Source organism: Podarcis filfolensis (genome assembly GCF_964270895.1).
Source record: "Podarcis filfolensis genome assembly, chromosome: 8".
Lineage (NCBI taxonomy): Eukaryota > Metazoa > Chordata > Lepidosauria > Squamata > Lacertidae > Podarcis > Podarcis filfolensis.
Window position 1 is genome coordinate 36,929,192 of NC_139611.1, and position 16,047 is coordinate 36,945,238.

A 16,047-nucleotide genomic window follows, 5' to 3' on the forward strand; every position below is an offset into this window, starting at 1 on the left:
GTGGAGAGAGAAGGAAAAATGGAATGAATTTTAGTATGAGCCTAATTTTCTGCAAATCACACCTTTCGCCTTGTAAGGATTAACAACCTCCTTCGCTCCGCAGCCATGATGGAAGGTGCCCAAACCATTTCAAAGCCTTCAGCAGCGATGTTTTCAAGCTGAAATATGAAGTGAAAATCACAGCAGAGAATGAGGTCCAGAAACTATTGCAGTCTAGGAAGACCTGCTGTACTGCTTTGCAAACATTAGCTGACATGGGCGATAAATTCAACGAGCTCTTGGCTGGAAAGGCAGCAGCTGTTTAAACACAGAAGCTACGGGTTGAAAGAAGCCTTAAAACTCGTGCATAGATAGGCTAGCTTTTCTTTGCTTTCTTTGACAGAGGCACAGCCTAAGGAGAGATGTTGCCTTTGGGTGGGATCAACGAGGGGCGGAAAAAGTGCAGAAGGCAGGGAGCCCAAGCAAGAGGTGGAGCTAATCATTCCAGTCTTGTCCTCCTCCTCCTCATCGCTGCTAACTTTTATGAGGGTAACGCTGAGACTAAGGAGAGAGGAAGCTGCCAGTCCAGGGCCATTTGTCATGGAGAAGGCAGGCAGGTGAAGGCTGGCTGAGGGCAGATTCAGGTTGGGGGGGCAGTGCCCCACTTGCCCCAACAGATCAGCCTCCACTGGGTACCTTGGGTTTCAAAACAAGCAAGCTTATACTCTGCCTTTTCATCAGATCCTATAAAACCTTTGCCACCACCCCTTTAAAAAACAAAACAAAACCAGTAGAATATTTGCAATTACACAGCAGTCTCCATTTTTGCTCTTGTCTAGTTTGAAAGCCTGCAAAGAGAACCTGATGTGCAGGGAAGAGAGAGAGAGAGAGAGAGAGAGAGAGAGAGAGAGAGAGAGAGAGAGAGAGAGAGAGAGCTCTGCCCACTCTCACCAGCCCTTAGTATTTGTTGGTTATGCCAACTGTGGTTGATGGATGTTGGGAGTCCAGCAACATATAGAAGGCACTGACTTGGTTACTCCCGGCATACGCAAGTTGCAGAGGTTCCCCAAGGCCTGTGCAGTCATTCCCTGTTCCATGCGCTACAATGTTTTACAGACAAATAGAGGAGCATGCTTGCAGACTCTTGATTGTGGCAGGGCAGACATTTGGGGTGGATGTCTGGGACCTCATTCAGCAGAATGTGCACAAGGACTCCCAAATGCAGCAGGGATGCTTTACTAATATTAGCCAAAATCAGTCACAACCATCTCAGGCCCTGTGCTTGGCTGGGGATCTCTTTTTGGTGCTTTTGCCTCCAGCTGCCGCCCAGTTGGCATTGACCCATAATAGGGCATTCTTGGTGGTGGCTCCCTGTTTGTGGAATACTCTTCCTGGTGAGGTGCATCTGCCTCACTCATTACTGACTTTCAGGAGAAAATCAAAAACATGATACTGGACATGAAAACTGTGAAATTAACACCTCTGAGGGTATGTGATTTTTTTTTTTTTTGTGGGTTTCAATTGTCTTAATTTAAATCTAGGACCTGCTGCATGCAAAGCAGATATTCTGCCATAGAGCCATGGCCTTACTCCAAGCACTACTAACCTAATCTCTACCCCTAGTATCTCCAAGTGAGAGCTTGCCCATACCGTTTCAGCTTGTGCCAAAATCTCCATGTTTTTTCAGCATTTATAGGCTCTAAATTCTGCATATCCCACTCACTCTCAAAAGCAGTTGTACAGATCAAATTATTCACAAAAGAATCCAGATTTTTCTTCTTCTTCTGAATGTTAGAAGAAAGTTTTGGTAGATGAGTGGAAGCTTTTATTGTTGCAGAAGTTCTGACAGGGGAGGTTTGGGTTGCGGGGAGAGCCAATTTTGGCTGCTGCGGCATAATGTGAAATTTTAAGATTGGGAACATCTGTCATTTTAGGCTCTCCAACTTTGAGAGAATCATTTTTTTTAAGCATTTAGGTCATCCTGTAGAAGGATTTGTATAATAGAAAACATATCCTCTTGCTGATGAGGATCACATTATATATCCTTTACTGTCACTCAGTAAGGAATGGTTGATTTACCTGTTTTTATATAAGTAATATTTTAAAATTGTTTTTATAGCTGCAGTTTTTATACATCATCATCATATTAATATAATATTAATATAATATTATTATATTATTAACTCAGCCTTCACGCAGAGGTGTTGGGGTGGGTTGGGCCAGTTTAAAATACAGCACTAGAAGCAGTTTAAAAACAAATTATGTACTTTTAAAACACTGACTATGGAATGCCAAGATATATTCATGGAGGAGAGGGCTACCAATGGCTGCTAGCCATAATGGCTATGCTCTGCCACAACAGTGAAAGGCAACAATGCTTCTGAATACCAGTTGCTGGAAACTGCAGGAAGGGAGGGGGCTCTTTTGCTTGGGGGTCCTGCTTGCCAGAGGGATCTGGTTGGTCCCTGTGAGAACAGGATACTTGGCTAGATGGGCCTTTGGCTTGACCCAGCAGGCTCTTCTTATGTTCTTACAAATCTCTCTCTAAGGGTACATAAAGTAATGTTTCACTGACTGGCCCCAGGAGAACCTCCAAGGGTGTGTCCTCCTGTCATGTGCATTGCTTGGAAGCCCTGCTTCTTGAGCTGATGGCTTCAAAATGAAAGAAGCTGGAAACTCCGTCCTCAAGAGTTATGACAAGTTATTTGGCAGCTCTTGCGAGGGCCTATATTTTAATATGAGCTATTGGATTATTTCTAAAGAGGCTCCTTGTCCATAAAAGAGTTACGTTAATTGCCTGGGCTGTGGTAAAAAAAGAAAGAGAAGAAGAAGATGCAATTGAATTAAAGGCTTGAGATTGTTTATAGGAGTCAGTCGGACAACTTTGCCCCAGGGGCTGACAAGTAACAGAGATATTAAGCTTTAGAAATTACATAGGGGAGGAGGTATAATTGATCCAAAGAAGCCTTAGTAGTTTATATTAGATAAAGTTGAACTGATAAGCAAAAAGGTTAGAAGAGAGGAGCTTAATTGAAGCACATTTGGTCTGGGAAATGAGACGCTGCAGCAGAATGAGGTAGGAGAAAACTTCTGGCCTGCTGTGTCCTTCCTGTGGGTAAAGAAGGGCAAATCCATGCATTTCAGCTTCTGATGTGGCCCATCTTCAGTTTGCCACATTGCGTGCACCAGCTTGTGAATTTTTTCTACAGCCATCACGAAAATTCACGTAGCCGCAATGAGACACATCCCATTTAGATTCCTGTAATGTGCTCTACGTGGGGCTGCCTCTGAAAATCAGAAACTGCAACTGGCCCAAAGAGCTGCAGCCAGATTGTTGATCAGGGCTGGTTACGGGGAGTATATGACCAATGAAGGACTTTGGGTTTTTCAGATTTCAGCAGTGCCCTGTGCAATGCTAACCATTCGGTGTGCCCCCCCCCCCCGAGCCTCTCACACTCGGTTCTACAGCATTGTTTTGGCGCCCCCTGCAGCGCACCAGTCATGCCACTCTAAAACAGCCTCTGACACGACTCACTTGTTATAGCAGCTGCACTGGCAACTGGTCTGCCTCCAGGCCCAATTCAGGGTGCTGGTAATGGCTCCCCTACCAGTTCAGTGAGATGGCAGGCAGCATTGGGATGAGAAAAGGAAGGAGTGTGAAAATCAGCATCATGGGGAGTGGGGCTAGGCATTTGGGGGCGGGCAAGACTCCACAAGTGCCTGCAGATCATCACAATCGGAAAGGAGGGGGTGAGGCCCCACGAGTGCTTCTCCTAGAGGAAAAGTGCTTGCAGAGCATCACCATTGGAAGGGGGCTTCCCTGGGCCACCTCCAGGCATCAGAGGAGGAGGTGTGGCAGTGGGGTTGGTGTCATGGTGGAGCAGGAGGGGGTGGCAAGCATCTGACAGCAGCCTGGCAGTGCCAAGTGTCAGCTGCCTGGCGGTGTCACCCTCAGGAGCCTGCTGCCTCACCTTGCCTCGTGGACAGGCTGGTCCCGCCTATGAAGCCTTGTACAACTTAGGCTGTAAATTTGTGTGAGCCTTTATCTTGTTGGGCATAAGCAACCTTGCATGCCTCCAGCCAGTAGGAGGCAGGGATGGGACGAAGAGGTAGTCAGGGAATATGGAATGGTGGCTTCCCACTGAACACCTAACCTCTGCCCCTTCCTCCTGCTCACTCTCTGTCTTCTCCCTTTTTCCTGGTACGAGGATGCCATGAAAGTAGCTCCAGCCATGTAGTTTGGAATCTGAAGCCATTGTTGTGAATATGAAGCAACAGTAAGTAAAGGACCTTTCTTGCTTACCAGCTGGACTCCAGTGTGTTCTTATTTTTGCTTTTAAGCGATATGTGAATGGGACATAACAGGTGATGAATCTGGGCAACTCCAGGGAGCTCCAACTTCAGAGAGAGAAAAAGAGAGAGAGAACCCACATCTGACGCCCATTTAACTTGCATGATTTCAACCATACACAGGATGGGTATGGATTATCTTGTGAGATCGCACAGGAACTGAGATTGTCCCTAGTACTCCACGAGTCCGCGTGCCTTGCCCCCAAAAGCAAGGCAGAGAGCTTAAAAGCACTTTTTGTGATGGGTAACCCCAAGCAGACCTGGTGCAAAAAGTGCTTTTAAGTTCTCAGCCTTGCCTCCCAGCCAAGGCCTGCTTGGCACGCCAGCTCTGGGACTAGAGGGGGTGCTCTCTCTTCACCCCAGGCTGGCTAGCTGTGGGACGGCTCCAAGGGTAGCACAATTTTGACTATGCACGACTTTCACATAAGCACATTAGCCATATGAAACCCAGCTCTCCTGCGTTAGATGTGAGCACACTATATTATAAGACAACCAGTTTTATTTTTATTTATTTTTTAAGCCACAATTCCTTCCATCCAGGCAAGCAATAGGCATGATCCATGTTCAATGGCTCATAAACAAAAGAGATGTGGAAGAAGTGGGCACAGATTTCGTTGGGACCTTAGCAGTGTGTGGGGTCAGATATTGGCCTTCCAGTGCCAAAGGCTCATTTACATGTTACCCAGGAAAAGAGGGAGGTGCAAGCTCTCTCTGCATGTGGACAAGTGTTTCTGTGACAGGGTACATATATGTTGCTTTGTAAAACTCAACTACTATGTTCAAAGACTGTAAGCTCCCTAAGTGTTACATGTGAATAACCGTACAGGTATATGGCCCTACTGCCTCTGTACACAGGTTGTGCACTCGCTGAACGCAACGTGTGGAAGCCTCTCTCATTAGGACACTGTCAGTATTTTGAGGGAGTGATGTGGGATTGCTCATTTAAAGTGGATTAAAGCACTCTGTCACTCTGGCACAATGATGAAACATCAACACACACACCATAGCTGTCAACATTTCCCTTTCTTTAAGGGAAATTCCCTTATTCTGAATAGGATTCCTCACAAGAAAAGGGAAAAGTTGACAGCTCTCTCTCTCTCTCTCTCTCTCTCACTCACACACACACACACACACACACACACACACACAATGGAAAAGGCCTATCTATCATCTATCTATCTATCTATCATCTATCTCTATGTCAACTAGGCCTTTTCCGTTTCAGAAGGTGGCAGCGAAAAGTTTGGAATGAACAAAAGTATAAAGGGAAGATGTTTAAATACCACACCAGCCAATCAGATCAAATGTTTACTGTCATATAACTGGCCCACAAAACAACCAGAATGAATGCTTGGGTATAATCTAACCTCTGTGTAAAAAAATTAGCATGAATCCTCAAAGATGGGTTGCATGGAGGAGCCCTCTTATGTCTTCTCACTGTGGGGCATGTCTTAGGCAATATAAGCCGTGGATCCACCAGAGGGCACCCTTTCTCTACTCTCCCTTGCCAGCTTTCAGGATAACACCAACACCCAGAACCTGACAACCTGTAAGGTAAGAATTAGAAGAGCATCTCTGATTGCCCTTCTCTCATCGCCAAGCACATCTCAGCTGGCTCTCACACAGCTGGGATCAAGTGATCCTGACTCACAGGGTGAACATCTCTCAGATTCCATAGTTGTGACAAAACCATAATCTGATGAGGGTGGCTTTGCTGTCCCCAAAGCGCGAGTGGGGAGTCACATCCCCTGGAATCTACACGTACAGCAAGAACATCTGAAGAGAAGGAGCCTAAAGTTTCAATAAAAATTTATATGGGGGGTGGAATGAAGATAAGGAGCCTTCATTCTTTGTTTGATCATTTCAGCAGCCTGATTCATGTGCTATAAGACCTCATCTGCACTGTTAAAGCAGTAGCACACCACTTTAAAGGGTCATTATTTTCCCCAAAGAATCCCAGAAACTGTGGTAAGTTGTTGTTAGGAGACCATTATTCTCCTCCAAGAGCTACAAATCCCTAAATTCCTTGGGAAGAGAGATTGAGTGTTGACATATTCTGTGAATTGTACCTCCGAGAGAGGGAATAGGGGTCTCTTAACAACCTTGAATTTAAGATAAAAAATTGAGTAACCTAGCTAAGTAGAACTGGCAGATTCATCCATCCTGTACAGACTGGGTGTGTGTGTGTCAACCACCGAGCCTCTTTGGGCTTGCAGACTGGAAGGTCAGTGGTTTGAATCCATGCAACGGTGGTGAGCTCCCGTTGCTCTGTCCCAGCTCCTGCCAACCTAGCAGTTCAAAAGCACACCAGTGTAAGTAGGTAAATAGGTACCACTGTGGCGAAAAGGTAAACAGCATTTCCATGAGCTCTGGCACTTGTCACAATGTCCTGTTGCACCAGAAGCTGCTGCTGCTGCTGCTGCTGCTGCTGCTGCTGCTGCTCCTGCTGCTGCTGCTGTTGTTAGAATTTATATACCACCCTATACTTAGAGGTCTCAGGGCAGTTCACAGAATAAAATCAAAATAGAAAACCACAAAATACATAATCAAAATAAAAACAACCACCCAATAACCCCCCACCCCCAAAAAGCACATTTTAAAAGGGCATAGGATCCTCACAACATTTAAAGTAAGACAATCAACAAACCTAGACAGGAGCCACTCATTGGAAAGGCCATGATGTCAGAAATGTTTGCAGCAATATTTATTGGCAACCAAATTGGCCAGATGCTTTTCTGATACAAAGACAAAAATTGCTTTGAAATAAGAGTGGGAGGGGAAAATTAACTTTGGTTGTTGAGCAGATGTCATGCTGGCAACATGACCCAGAAAGCTGTCTGTGGACAAACGCTGGCTCCCTTGGCCTGAAAAGCGAGATGAGTGCCACACCCCATAGTCGCCTTTGACTGGACTTACCATCCGGGGGTCCTTTACCTTTAGCTTACTGACTGTTATCTGTTTATCATGTAAAAATATTTCTCTCCTTAGGTTCTCTTGTATCTCAAGAAACAAGAAGCAATTAAAACCCCCCACTGCAGGCTCCCCCCCCCCAATGAAATATGCAGTCTGAGGACCAAGTCGTAGTGAACTCAGTAAGCCTTGCTTCCGAGTAAACATACGCAGGACCAGGCTTCAAAGCCTGGCTGCCTTTTGATCAAATTAAATGTCTGTGTTTGCATTTTGGCTTAATGAAATGTCAGGTTAACTTCCCTCCTAATGAAATGTCCACATTTTCAAGCAGATGGCAAACACACCTCCTTAATGTCACAAGAGGTTTGGCTTCTGACTTCCTGCAAATAGTAATCGAGGGTGAGACTCTTAAGCGCTCACAGCCTGCTACAATGCGACCCGAGAGGGAGAATTTCTTTAGAATTATTATTATTATTAACATCTTTGGCTTTTTTCACTTTGGCTTTAAAAGTAATGGATGAAATGGATGAAAAAAGGTCATTGAAATGAAATAGCTCCTCTATTGGCAGGGCAGCTGACCATCAGGCAAAATTTGGTTAGGATATCTTACACATTTTTTTGCAAACCTTAGCTGGCTGGAGAACTGCATTACAAAATTCTGGTACGTGCGAATTTCAATGGCTAGTTGTGTTTCGGTTCACAGATTGTCCTGGAAAGTGTGAATTTAACAGATTCGGCCTTAAATGCATACCAAATTGGATTTCGCTTCCCTGGCTGTTGAGCATGTTCTTGGAAGCATGACCCCACATACCTAATGAAGCTCTTTGGTATGCTAAGAGTGCAGCGTACAGCCAGTGAACCTGGCTAGAGAATAGACTCTACCTGTTGCAACCACACAGAGAGATACTTGAAAGTAATAAAAAAAATAACAAAATAATTGCTGGAAGTGCATAACTTGGATAGAATTGTCTCTAGTTCTAACCTAGCTAATCTTGCTCCTTTGCTCTTCGAGGGTAGTTCCAAGGCCACCTCTCATCTTGAGGTCCGAGAGAGAAGTGTGAGAAGAAGGAGGAAGTTGTAAACAGGATGCAACCATAAGACATATCAGTCTAACATCAAAGAGATAGGGAGGTCAGCTGAGAGGTTAAAGGCACAGGGACAGTCTGGGAATCTGGAGGTCCCTCACTCTGTCTTTGGTTCCCAAATACAGAGGAACACCTCATTTCAACAATTATAAAAAATGATTCAGAAACCATTTGGAGTTTTTCATCTATGGAGACACTGCATCATTTAGATGTTTATTTAAAAAGCACATAAAACCCACAAACTTTGAAGAGGAAACACCATACATAAACAGGAAACCATAAAGCACATGGAAACAATATAGCAACCTTATTTGTTAATTTGAAAGGCAATAACCTACCTATGGCTTATCGATTGCATTTTACTGTTTAAATTGTATAGATTTTACTGTATAGATGGCATTTTACTGTTTTCCCCTGATATTTGTTGTTTAGGACCCAGAAACTCAGATATTGTCTGCAAGAACCCCTATGTTTTCAAATGAACCCCTATGTTTTCCCACCCACCTTCTCCCAACAGAGCTTCTTTAAACTCATGTGCAATTCCAGAAATGTAAGTAGCTTCACTTCTGCAATTATAGACATAACTCTAGTAAAAGTACATTTCCTCCTTCAATGAATTCTTGCTTGCTTTGCACACATGTGGCTATCAGCCCTATTTCCTTGCACTTAGCATTGGACTACAGTCCAACACAAGATTAACCCTGGAAGCTGGTCCATTAGGTCACTGCCGTACCAGCCACAGTGTGCCCTCAGCCACCCCCCACCTGCCTGCCTTCTTGCAGTTAGTCTAGAGGGTGGCACTGACCACCAGCTTCCTCCTCCTTAGTCTCAGTGTTGCCTCTTGTAGAACTCATCAGGGAGGTGGATGGAAACAACACTAGACTTATCTGGCTCTAGTTGTCATTGGCTCTGGCGCCACCTACTGTTGGGCTCCTGCCTTACACCCTACCAGCCCCAATAAGCACCAGCCACTATGTTTAAATCCAAAGGGGATGTCTTACTCAATGGATGCTGCACAACATGGACCCAAACTTTTGAAAAGGATACCATTTTCTGTCTACAAAAAGCCGTACTCTAGAGTAGGGATGGGAGGATATGTCAGTTTTAATTTTCTAAGTTTATTGTTTTTCCGATCTTAAATTCAGTTCTCCACATTTCGCAGCAATTCGCGACTCGCTCAAAAAAATCCTAATGCAAATTCATCACTCTTTTAGAGCTAATTTCTCCTGATAAACGCTTTTTGTTTTTTGGCACGCAACTTTTACTAATATTTACATTTCTGCAAGCACTTTCGTATGTTATTTTCTTCAGCATGTCCATTTCTATCCACACTTACCCCAAATATATGCATTTTTTTAAAAAAAACATTGGTTGGAGAACTGCATTGCAAAATTCAGGTAAGAGTGGCATTTGAAGGAAAGCTGTGTTTTGGTTTGGATATTGTTTTGGAAAGTGCAAAATTGATCAAATTTTCTAATGTGCATTGAATTGAATTTCTCCTTTATCTCTACTCTAGAGCACTTAGTTTTTATATGTGATGCCTTTCTACTCCTCTTTTCCACCTTGGAGCAGCATCCACAGATTTCAAATAAAGTAGCCAGGCCCCAATTAGCTTCAGAAATTGCACCAATCCATACACCTTCAGTCCACTTTCTCTCCTGAGCATCTTAGGAGTAAACATTCATTACACAGTTGCTGAATCTACAGCTCTAATTTTTAAAACATAGAACTAGTACCAGTCATACACGAAAGCCTATAGCAGCAGATCCAGCTCTTATTTTAAGCACAAAGCCAACCATATACAGCATCATGTGCAAATAAACCGTATTATTTTATTTTTAATTTATTTCCTATAATATTCACATAGTTTCCACTCCAGAAGACCGCTTCCAACCAAGGTGGTCAGATAAGGACAAGACAGGCATTTGTTAGGCTAAGATAGACAACACTAGGCAATATTTTGTAGAGTGCAAAAATATTGTAAAATGGCTTTTCAGTATAGTTACAAGGCCAAAATCCCCTGAGTGAGCACGTTCCCCTTTCTGAACACACACACACATTTATTCTATAGACAAATGTACTCTGCTGAAGAAACTTCAAAGATAGTTAGCTGGCTGGTAAAATAGCCTGTGAGGATACTATCAGACCAGCTAGTGTGACATCGTGATTAGATCTCCTGCATTAAAGAAATAAATAAAGACAAATGCAGCTCCTTGAGGATGGGGTTACAGATCTGTATCAGTGTTTGGAGGATTTTCTCTTCTTAATCTATACACCCTCCTCTTCTATCCTACCATCTCCCCGGTTGAAGTTAACCCCAGGACACAGGCCAAGAAAGGTATCAGAAGAGCTACATGCCCGCCTGGTTTCTCAGTAGGTACAATGCAGACACAGTCAATTGGAAAATGACCCTCAAGAGGGCCACAAATGGAATAACAGTGAGGAGCAAAATTATGACTATTTTGGGGACTGATACAGTCCTTGTACAGCTGTCCCAGAACGTTGAGGGTGTCGTCTGATCAGTCAACACATCAAGTGTCCAACTGGAAGACTTACTGCTGGTTTTGGCATGGGAGTGAGGCGGTTCCCAAGCAAGGACTTCTCTTACCTTCTTCCTGCTTCAGTGAGGGATAAAAGGGTACAGCCCACCAGATTTCTCCCATATTACAGCCATGATGTGCTTTCCTTTTTCCAAAGGGGGGGTGTCAGTCAAGGTGGTCATCCAATAGACCAGTCAGTACACAGAACTGAAATCAGATACTAATTCAGAGAAGGGAAGAGGAAGGTGGAGGAAGGCATAGACTCTGGGGGTAGAATGAAGGGGTAGACAAGGACAACCACAAAAAAAGGAGACAGCATAATCTTAGTTCTGATACATAGGTCACCCCAAATGCAAGGTCCAACCCTATAATTTATGATCTTACATTTCCACTTCTGCTCCAAAAGGGCAAGTTAGCTTTGCTAGTCCAGAAATAGTTCTTAACTGTTTGGAAACATTTGCCACAAAGGCAGGGTGGGGGTGGGGAATCAATGGCATTCTTTCCAAGAAAGTAACCATTGTATTGCATTTTGCCTCAGTGCAAGCAGCCCAATGAAACAGGGGTGCAATTAATGCAGCCCAAGTGATAAAAATAAAAATAATAGAATAATTGACTCATTAAAACTAGTTGGATAATTTTTTAAGCAATTAATTTTTTTTTATCTATGCCTTCTCTGATAAAAATTTAAAAACGGCATATACTTTTTTTAAAAAAGAAGAAAATCCGTATGTTCTTTATATTAAAAATAAAATACAAAACATCAACACATACACAAATATATTCGGCCTTTTAGATTCAGTCTTCTTTTTTATCAGAGACACCGACACTGGAATGGTCATCATCACTGGCCTGAGGACAAACTTTATTCCTTGGCACTGAGGCAATTTCTGAAACTGGGGTTTTCACAGTCGGCGTGCTGCAAGTAAATTCTGTCTCTGGAAATATTTGGCAACGCTGTAGCTCGAGGTATGTTGTGAACAGTTTGGCGTATTCAGGATGTTTCAGAGCAAAATCCTTGAACTCTTCTGAAAATCGAGAAGCACAAGAAGTTATTTCTAACACTGGGGGAGTTTGGGCATTGCGTTAAACCATAGCTTTAGCCTGAGCTTCTGCTTTTGCTGAGGTGCACCTCATCATGTCGTCTGGACTGATAACCCGTGGTTTGACTGAGACTAGCCAACTTCAAAACATGTACTGGGAAATTGGATTGTTTAAACAAACCACAGTTAATATTAAACCACAGTGTTAGGTTCAGACAAAAGTCCACTGTCCGTGTCAGGGTAAACTGGCTCCGTTCAGGTGCTCCAGTTAGGAGCTTCTGAGTGAAACCCATCTGAGTGACTGGGCCTTCCTTTTGGCACTAAATTCAAAAGCTGCTAATTGCAAGCTCTACTTGTTAAGGAACAATTGAGATTGCACTTTAAGTCTTCCAATTGTTCTTTTTCGGTCGCAGTTTTACCTCCCCGACACCTGACTCCCCGTGACATCAGATGTGGGGCAGCTAGGCTTGGCTGGGGGAAAAGCAGCCTCGCAGGGCAAATAAATACCTCTGAGAACCCCAATTTGGCCTGGAGGTTCCTCCCCTCTGCACTAAACTATGATTAAGGGTACGTCTAGATCAGCCTTTCTGTATCTGTGGGTCCTCAGATGTTGTTGAACTACAACTCCCATCACCCCTAGCTAGCACGGCCAGGGCTCAGGGATGATGGGAGTTGTAGTCCAACAACATCTGGGGACCCACAGGTTGAGAACCGCTGGTCTAGATAGACCATTTATTGCACATTCAATCTGATTTGTTTGCAAGGAGATTATACGCCACTTGCTCTTTAAAGAGCCTTCATTCTCATTTGCTTGCGGGGAGGTTAGATGACGTTGCAGGTGTCGTTCCACACTTTCCAGAGCATTTCCCCACCACTTTCCATGTCACAAAAAGTCCAATCTTTTATGAAAGGGAGTTGGTTGCTAAATACCACTAAATCCACTCTAAATGTATAACTTGAATCCCACCCGAAAAGAGCAACAGACTGGAAGCGCTGGAAGCGTGATATCCAAAGTTGATAGTTAATTACAACTTTTAGGGGGCACCATACGTACCACAATAAATGCTTAGAGGGCCGTAGTTACACTACAGATGTAAAAGGAGGTCCACCTTGTTGAGCTATCATTGGTTTCTGAACAGAAATACTGGGACTGCAGGCAAAACCTAAGGATTCACCCAGTCAACTTGGCATCCTCAGGTCCAGGCAACAATTCCCAAGGAAGCCATGACACTTTAGGCTTGGTGACACTTACCATAGGAGAGCTTTCTAGAGTTGTCAGCGTCTATTTCCTTGAACAGATTAGAAACGTCGAGGCTAGGAAGCCCAAGAGCTGAACGCATAATTAAGCTAAATTCGTCTTCGTTTATGATGCCATCTTCATCGACGTCAAACAGCTGGAGAAAAGAGGCACATGCTGATGTTTCGCTGTGGGAACTGTTGTTACATTGGGAACAGCCAAAAGGGCTTTACTGTTAAATAAGTCAAGGGAATTCTGGAGGAACCCTCGACAGATGGAGGGTGGTGGCACGGCACATCAAGGGAGGGTTAGGAATTTGAGCAAACCATAAGTAAAGGTAAAGGTACCCCTGCCCGTACGGGCCAGTCATGTCCGACTCTAGGGTTGTGCGCCCATCTCACTTAAGAGGCCGGGGGCCAGCGCTGTCCGGAGACACTTCCGGGTCACGTGGCCAGCGTGACGAAGCTGCTCTAGCGAACCGGCACCAGCGCAGCACACGGAAACGCCGTTTACCTTCCCGCTATAAAGCGGTACCTATTTATCTACTTGCACTTAGGGGTGCTTTCGAACTGCTAGGTGGGCAGGAGCTGGGACCGAAAGACGGGAGCTCACCCTGCCGCGGGGATTCGAACCACCGACCATGCGATCGGCAAGCCCTAGGCGCCGAGGTTTTACCCAAACCATACATCACTGCTTAAAGTAATGTGAGATGGGCACTCTTGATAAGGCTGCAGTTTAGATAAAGAGATTAGATCAAGAGACTAGATAAATAAAAGCATTTGCTAATTTATTAAATACATGAACTTTCTTCAAATGAGTCATTTAATCAATAAGATAAATATTTTTTAAAAAGAAATTAAAGGAAAACAATGCCATATGGAGCCATTAGGCATTTTTTATTTCATCAGGAAACTCTGGCTGTATCTACATGCTGCAGCTTCTGTGAAATAATTTAGATTTTAAAAATCCCCCCCTTTGTTTGCAGCAATCTATCTGTTATGTACTGAGTTGAATAGGATCCAAAAGGCAGCAGTCTGATTGGTCCTAGAACTATAGGATTCAGAATGCAGCTGAATAAAGAGCATGAAATCCACTCTCGACTCCGAGTATATTTCACTATCTTTTTAAAAATATTAAATCCATTGACAATAATGGCCATGGCTACTCTACTAAGTCCATTGATTTCAGTGGGTCTACTCTGAGCAGTACTTTGTTAGAGCCCCCCCCCCAATGGATTTTGAAAGTTTATATGTATAGTGGAACTCTTTTTGGAGTTAAGATGCTAAGCTTGAGGACTTACCTGAAATGCCATTTGAATGGTCTGTTCTGTGTTGGCAGGGTTGCAAACCACGGACAAACCAATAACGTACTCTCTGAAGTCTATGGTACCATCTCCATTCTGTAAGAAATGCAGGGCAACATTCAAAGGGTATGTGCTGCTCTCCCCTCCCTGACATTGTTGGGCCACATTCACAGCATACATTTAAAGCACTATGACGCCACTCTAATCAGCCATGGCTTCCCCCAAAGGATTATGGAAGCCGTAGTTTGTTGAGGGTGCTGAGAGTTGTTAGGGGACCCCTATTCCCCTCACAGAGCTACAGTTCCAAAAAAATGATCAACCATCAATTCATCTTCACAGCGAATTCTACTTGTCACACCACACCCTGCAGAATATCACAGAAAATGGGTGTTTTCTGCTGTTGCCCCTCTTCTGTGGAATGCCCTCCCCTCTGTTATATACATAAAACGGCAACCACCAGCTGCTTAGACATCTTGTGATGATTTATCTTTTCATCCAGGCTTTCCCTGACCCATAAGAGTGGACTGCTTAATATGTTTTGGGTCTTATACATTTCTTAGGGTTGCCATATTTCAAGGGGTAAAAAATAGGGACACAAAAAGTTGTTGAGCTTTTTTAGGGCAATTGCGCCCGTGCCAGAGCCTGAACCAGAGCTGCTGGTGCACACACACACACAACCAAAATCCTAGACATTTGTTTAAAATGTAAAATTCCCCCCAGATGTGCATGAAGGACCCCCAAAATAGGACATGTCTGGGAATTCCCAGACGTATGGCAACCCTAACATTTCTGCTTATTTTGCTTTAATATGCATTTATTTATATCATCTATCTATCTATCTATCTATCTATCTATCTATCTTACAAACTATATCCTTTATGTAAATATTTATATGTGTAGTGTATGTGTGTGTTTCTCTCTGTGTGTATGCACCCACACACAATATTCTAGTGCAAGGAGCAGGCTCCATTTCAAGCCACTGGCTATATCATCTGAAAGAGGCTGGCATACCAGCCCTCAGGAGACTGGCCAGTTTCCAGACTTTAAGGCAGAAGAAGGGATGGGCTCTGCCTTAAAAGAATGGAATGTGTGCAAACTGGAATTAGCACATTTAACTGCCTCCCTCCCACCCCAATCTGCATCCCCAGTAAGGGTAGAAAAAAGTATTTCTACTCTTGGGAGTGGGGAGAGAACAGGCTTGCAAAGACAAATAAAAGTTATTTTATTTGTTAATGTAGCAAAGATCACAAGCCTAGATTAGTATTTTCTCTTCTTTCCTGCCTCCTGTACTAAAAATAAAGGATGGATTTGTAGCATACTGGTACTAGTGTGTTGGGTTGGCATCAAAAGTCAATGTCAATAGATACCTGCCAAATCCCTTTTGCCATTACCATCATGGAAGAATTAGCCAATTTTCATTTCTCCTATTTCTAGTCTTAAAGTGAAATTCTCTGCACCACTGCAGCAATCTGCAAATTTCCTTTTCAAAAATCTTTTATAAATTCACCAGCATTTAGTGTGAATTCCTCCTGGTAAACATGCAGTATTGACTAATATACACATTTCTGACAGGCAATGGAATAATAACATGCAATTTTGTGTG

At 43.6% G+C, this 16,047-nt stretch overlaps 1 protein-coding gene across 1 annotated transcript in view; it reads right to left on the reverse strand.

The window, feature by feature from the left end:
• Positions 1–8,501: 8,501 nt before the first annotated feature.
• The window catches only part of LPCAT2 (lysophosphatidylcholine acyltransferase 2), a 36,394-nt gene continuing 28,848 nt past the window's right edge, over positions 8,502–16,047 (reverse strand). The window contains exons 12-14 of the mRNA XM_083626052.1: positions 14,442–14,540; positions 13,157–13,298; positions 8,502–11,889 (exon numbers count right to left, since the gene is read on the reverse strand). Coding sequence (XP_083482178.1) covers positions 11,660–11,889; positions 13,157–13,298; positions 14,442–14,540 — 471 coding nt within the window. The 3' untranslated portion in view covers positions 8,502–11,659. The remainder of the gene's footprint in view (positions 11,890–13,156; positions 13,299–14,441; positions 14,541–16,047) is intronic.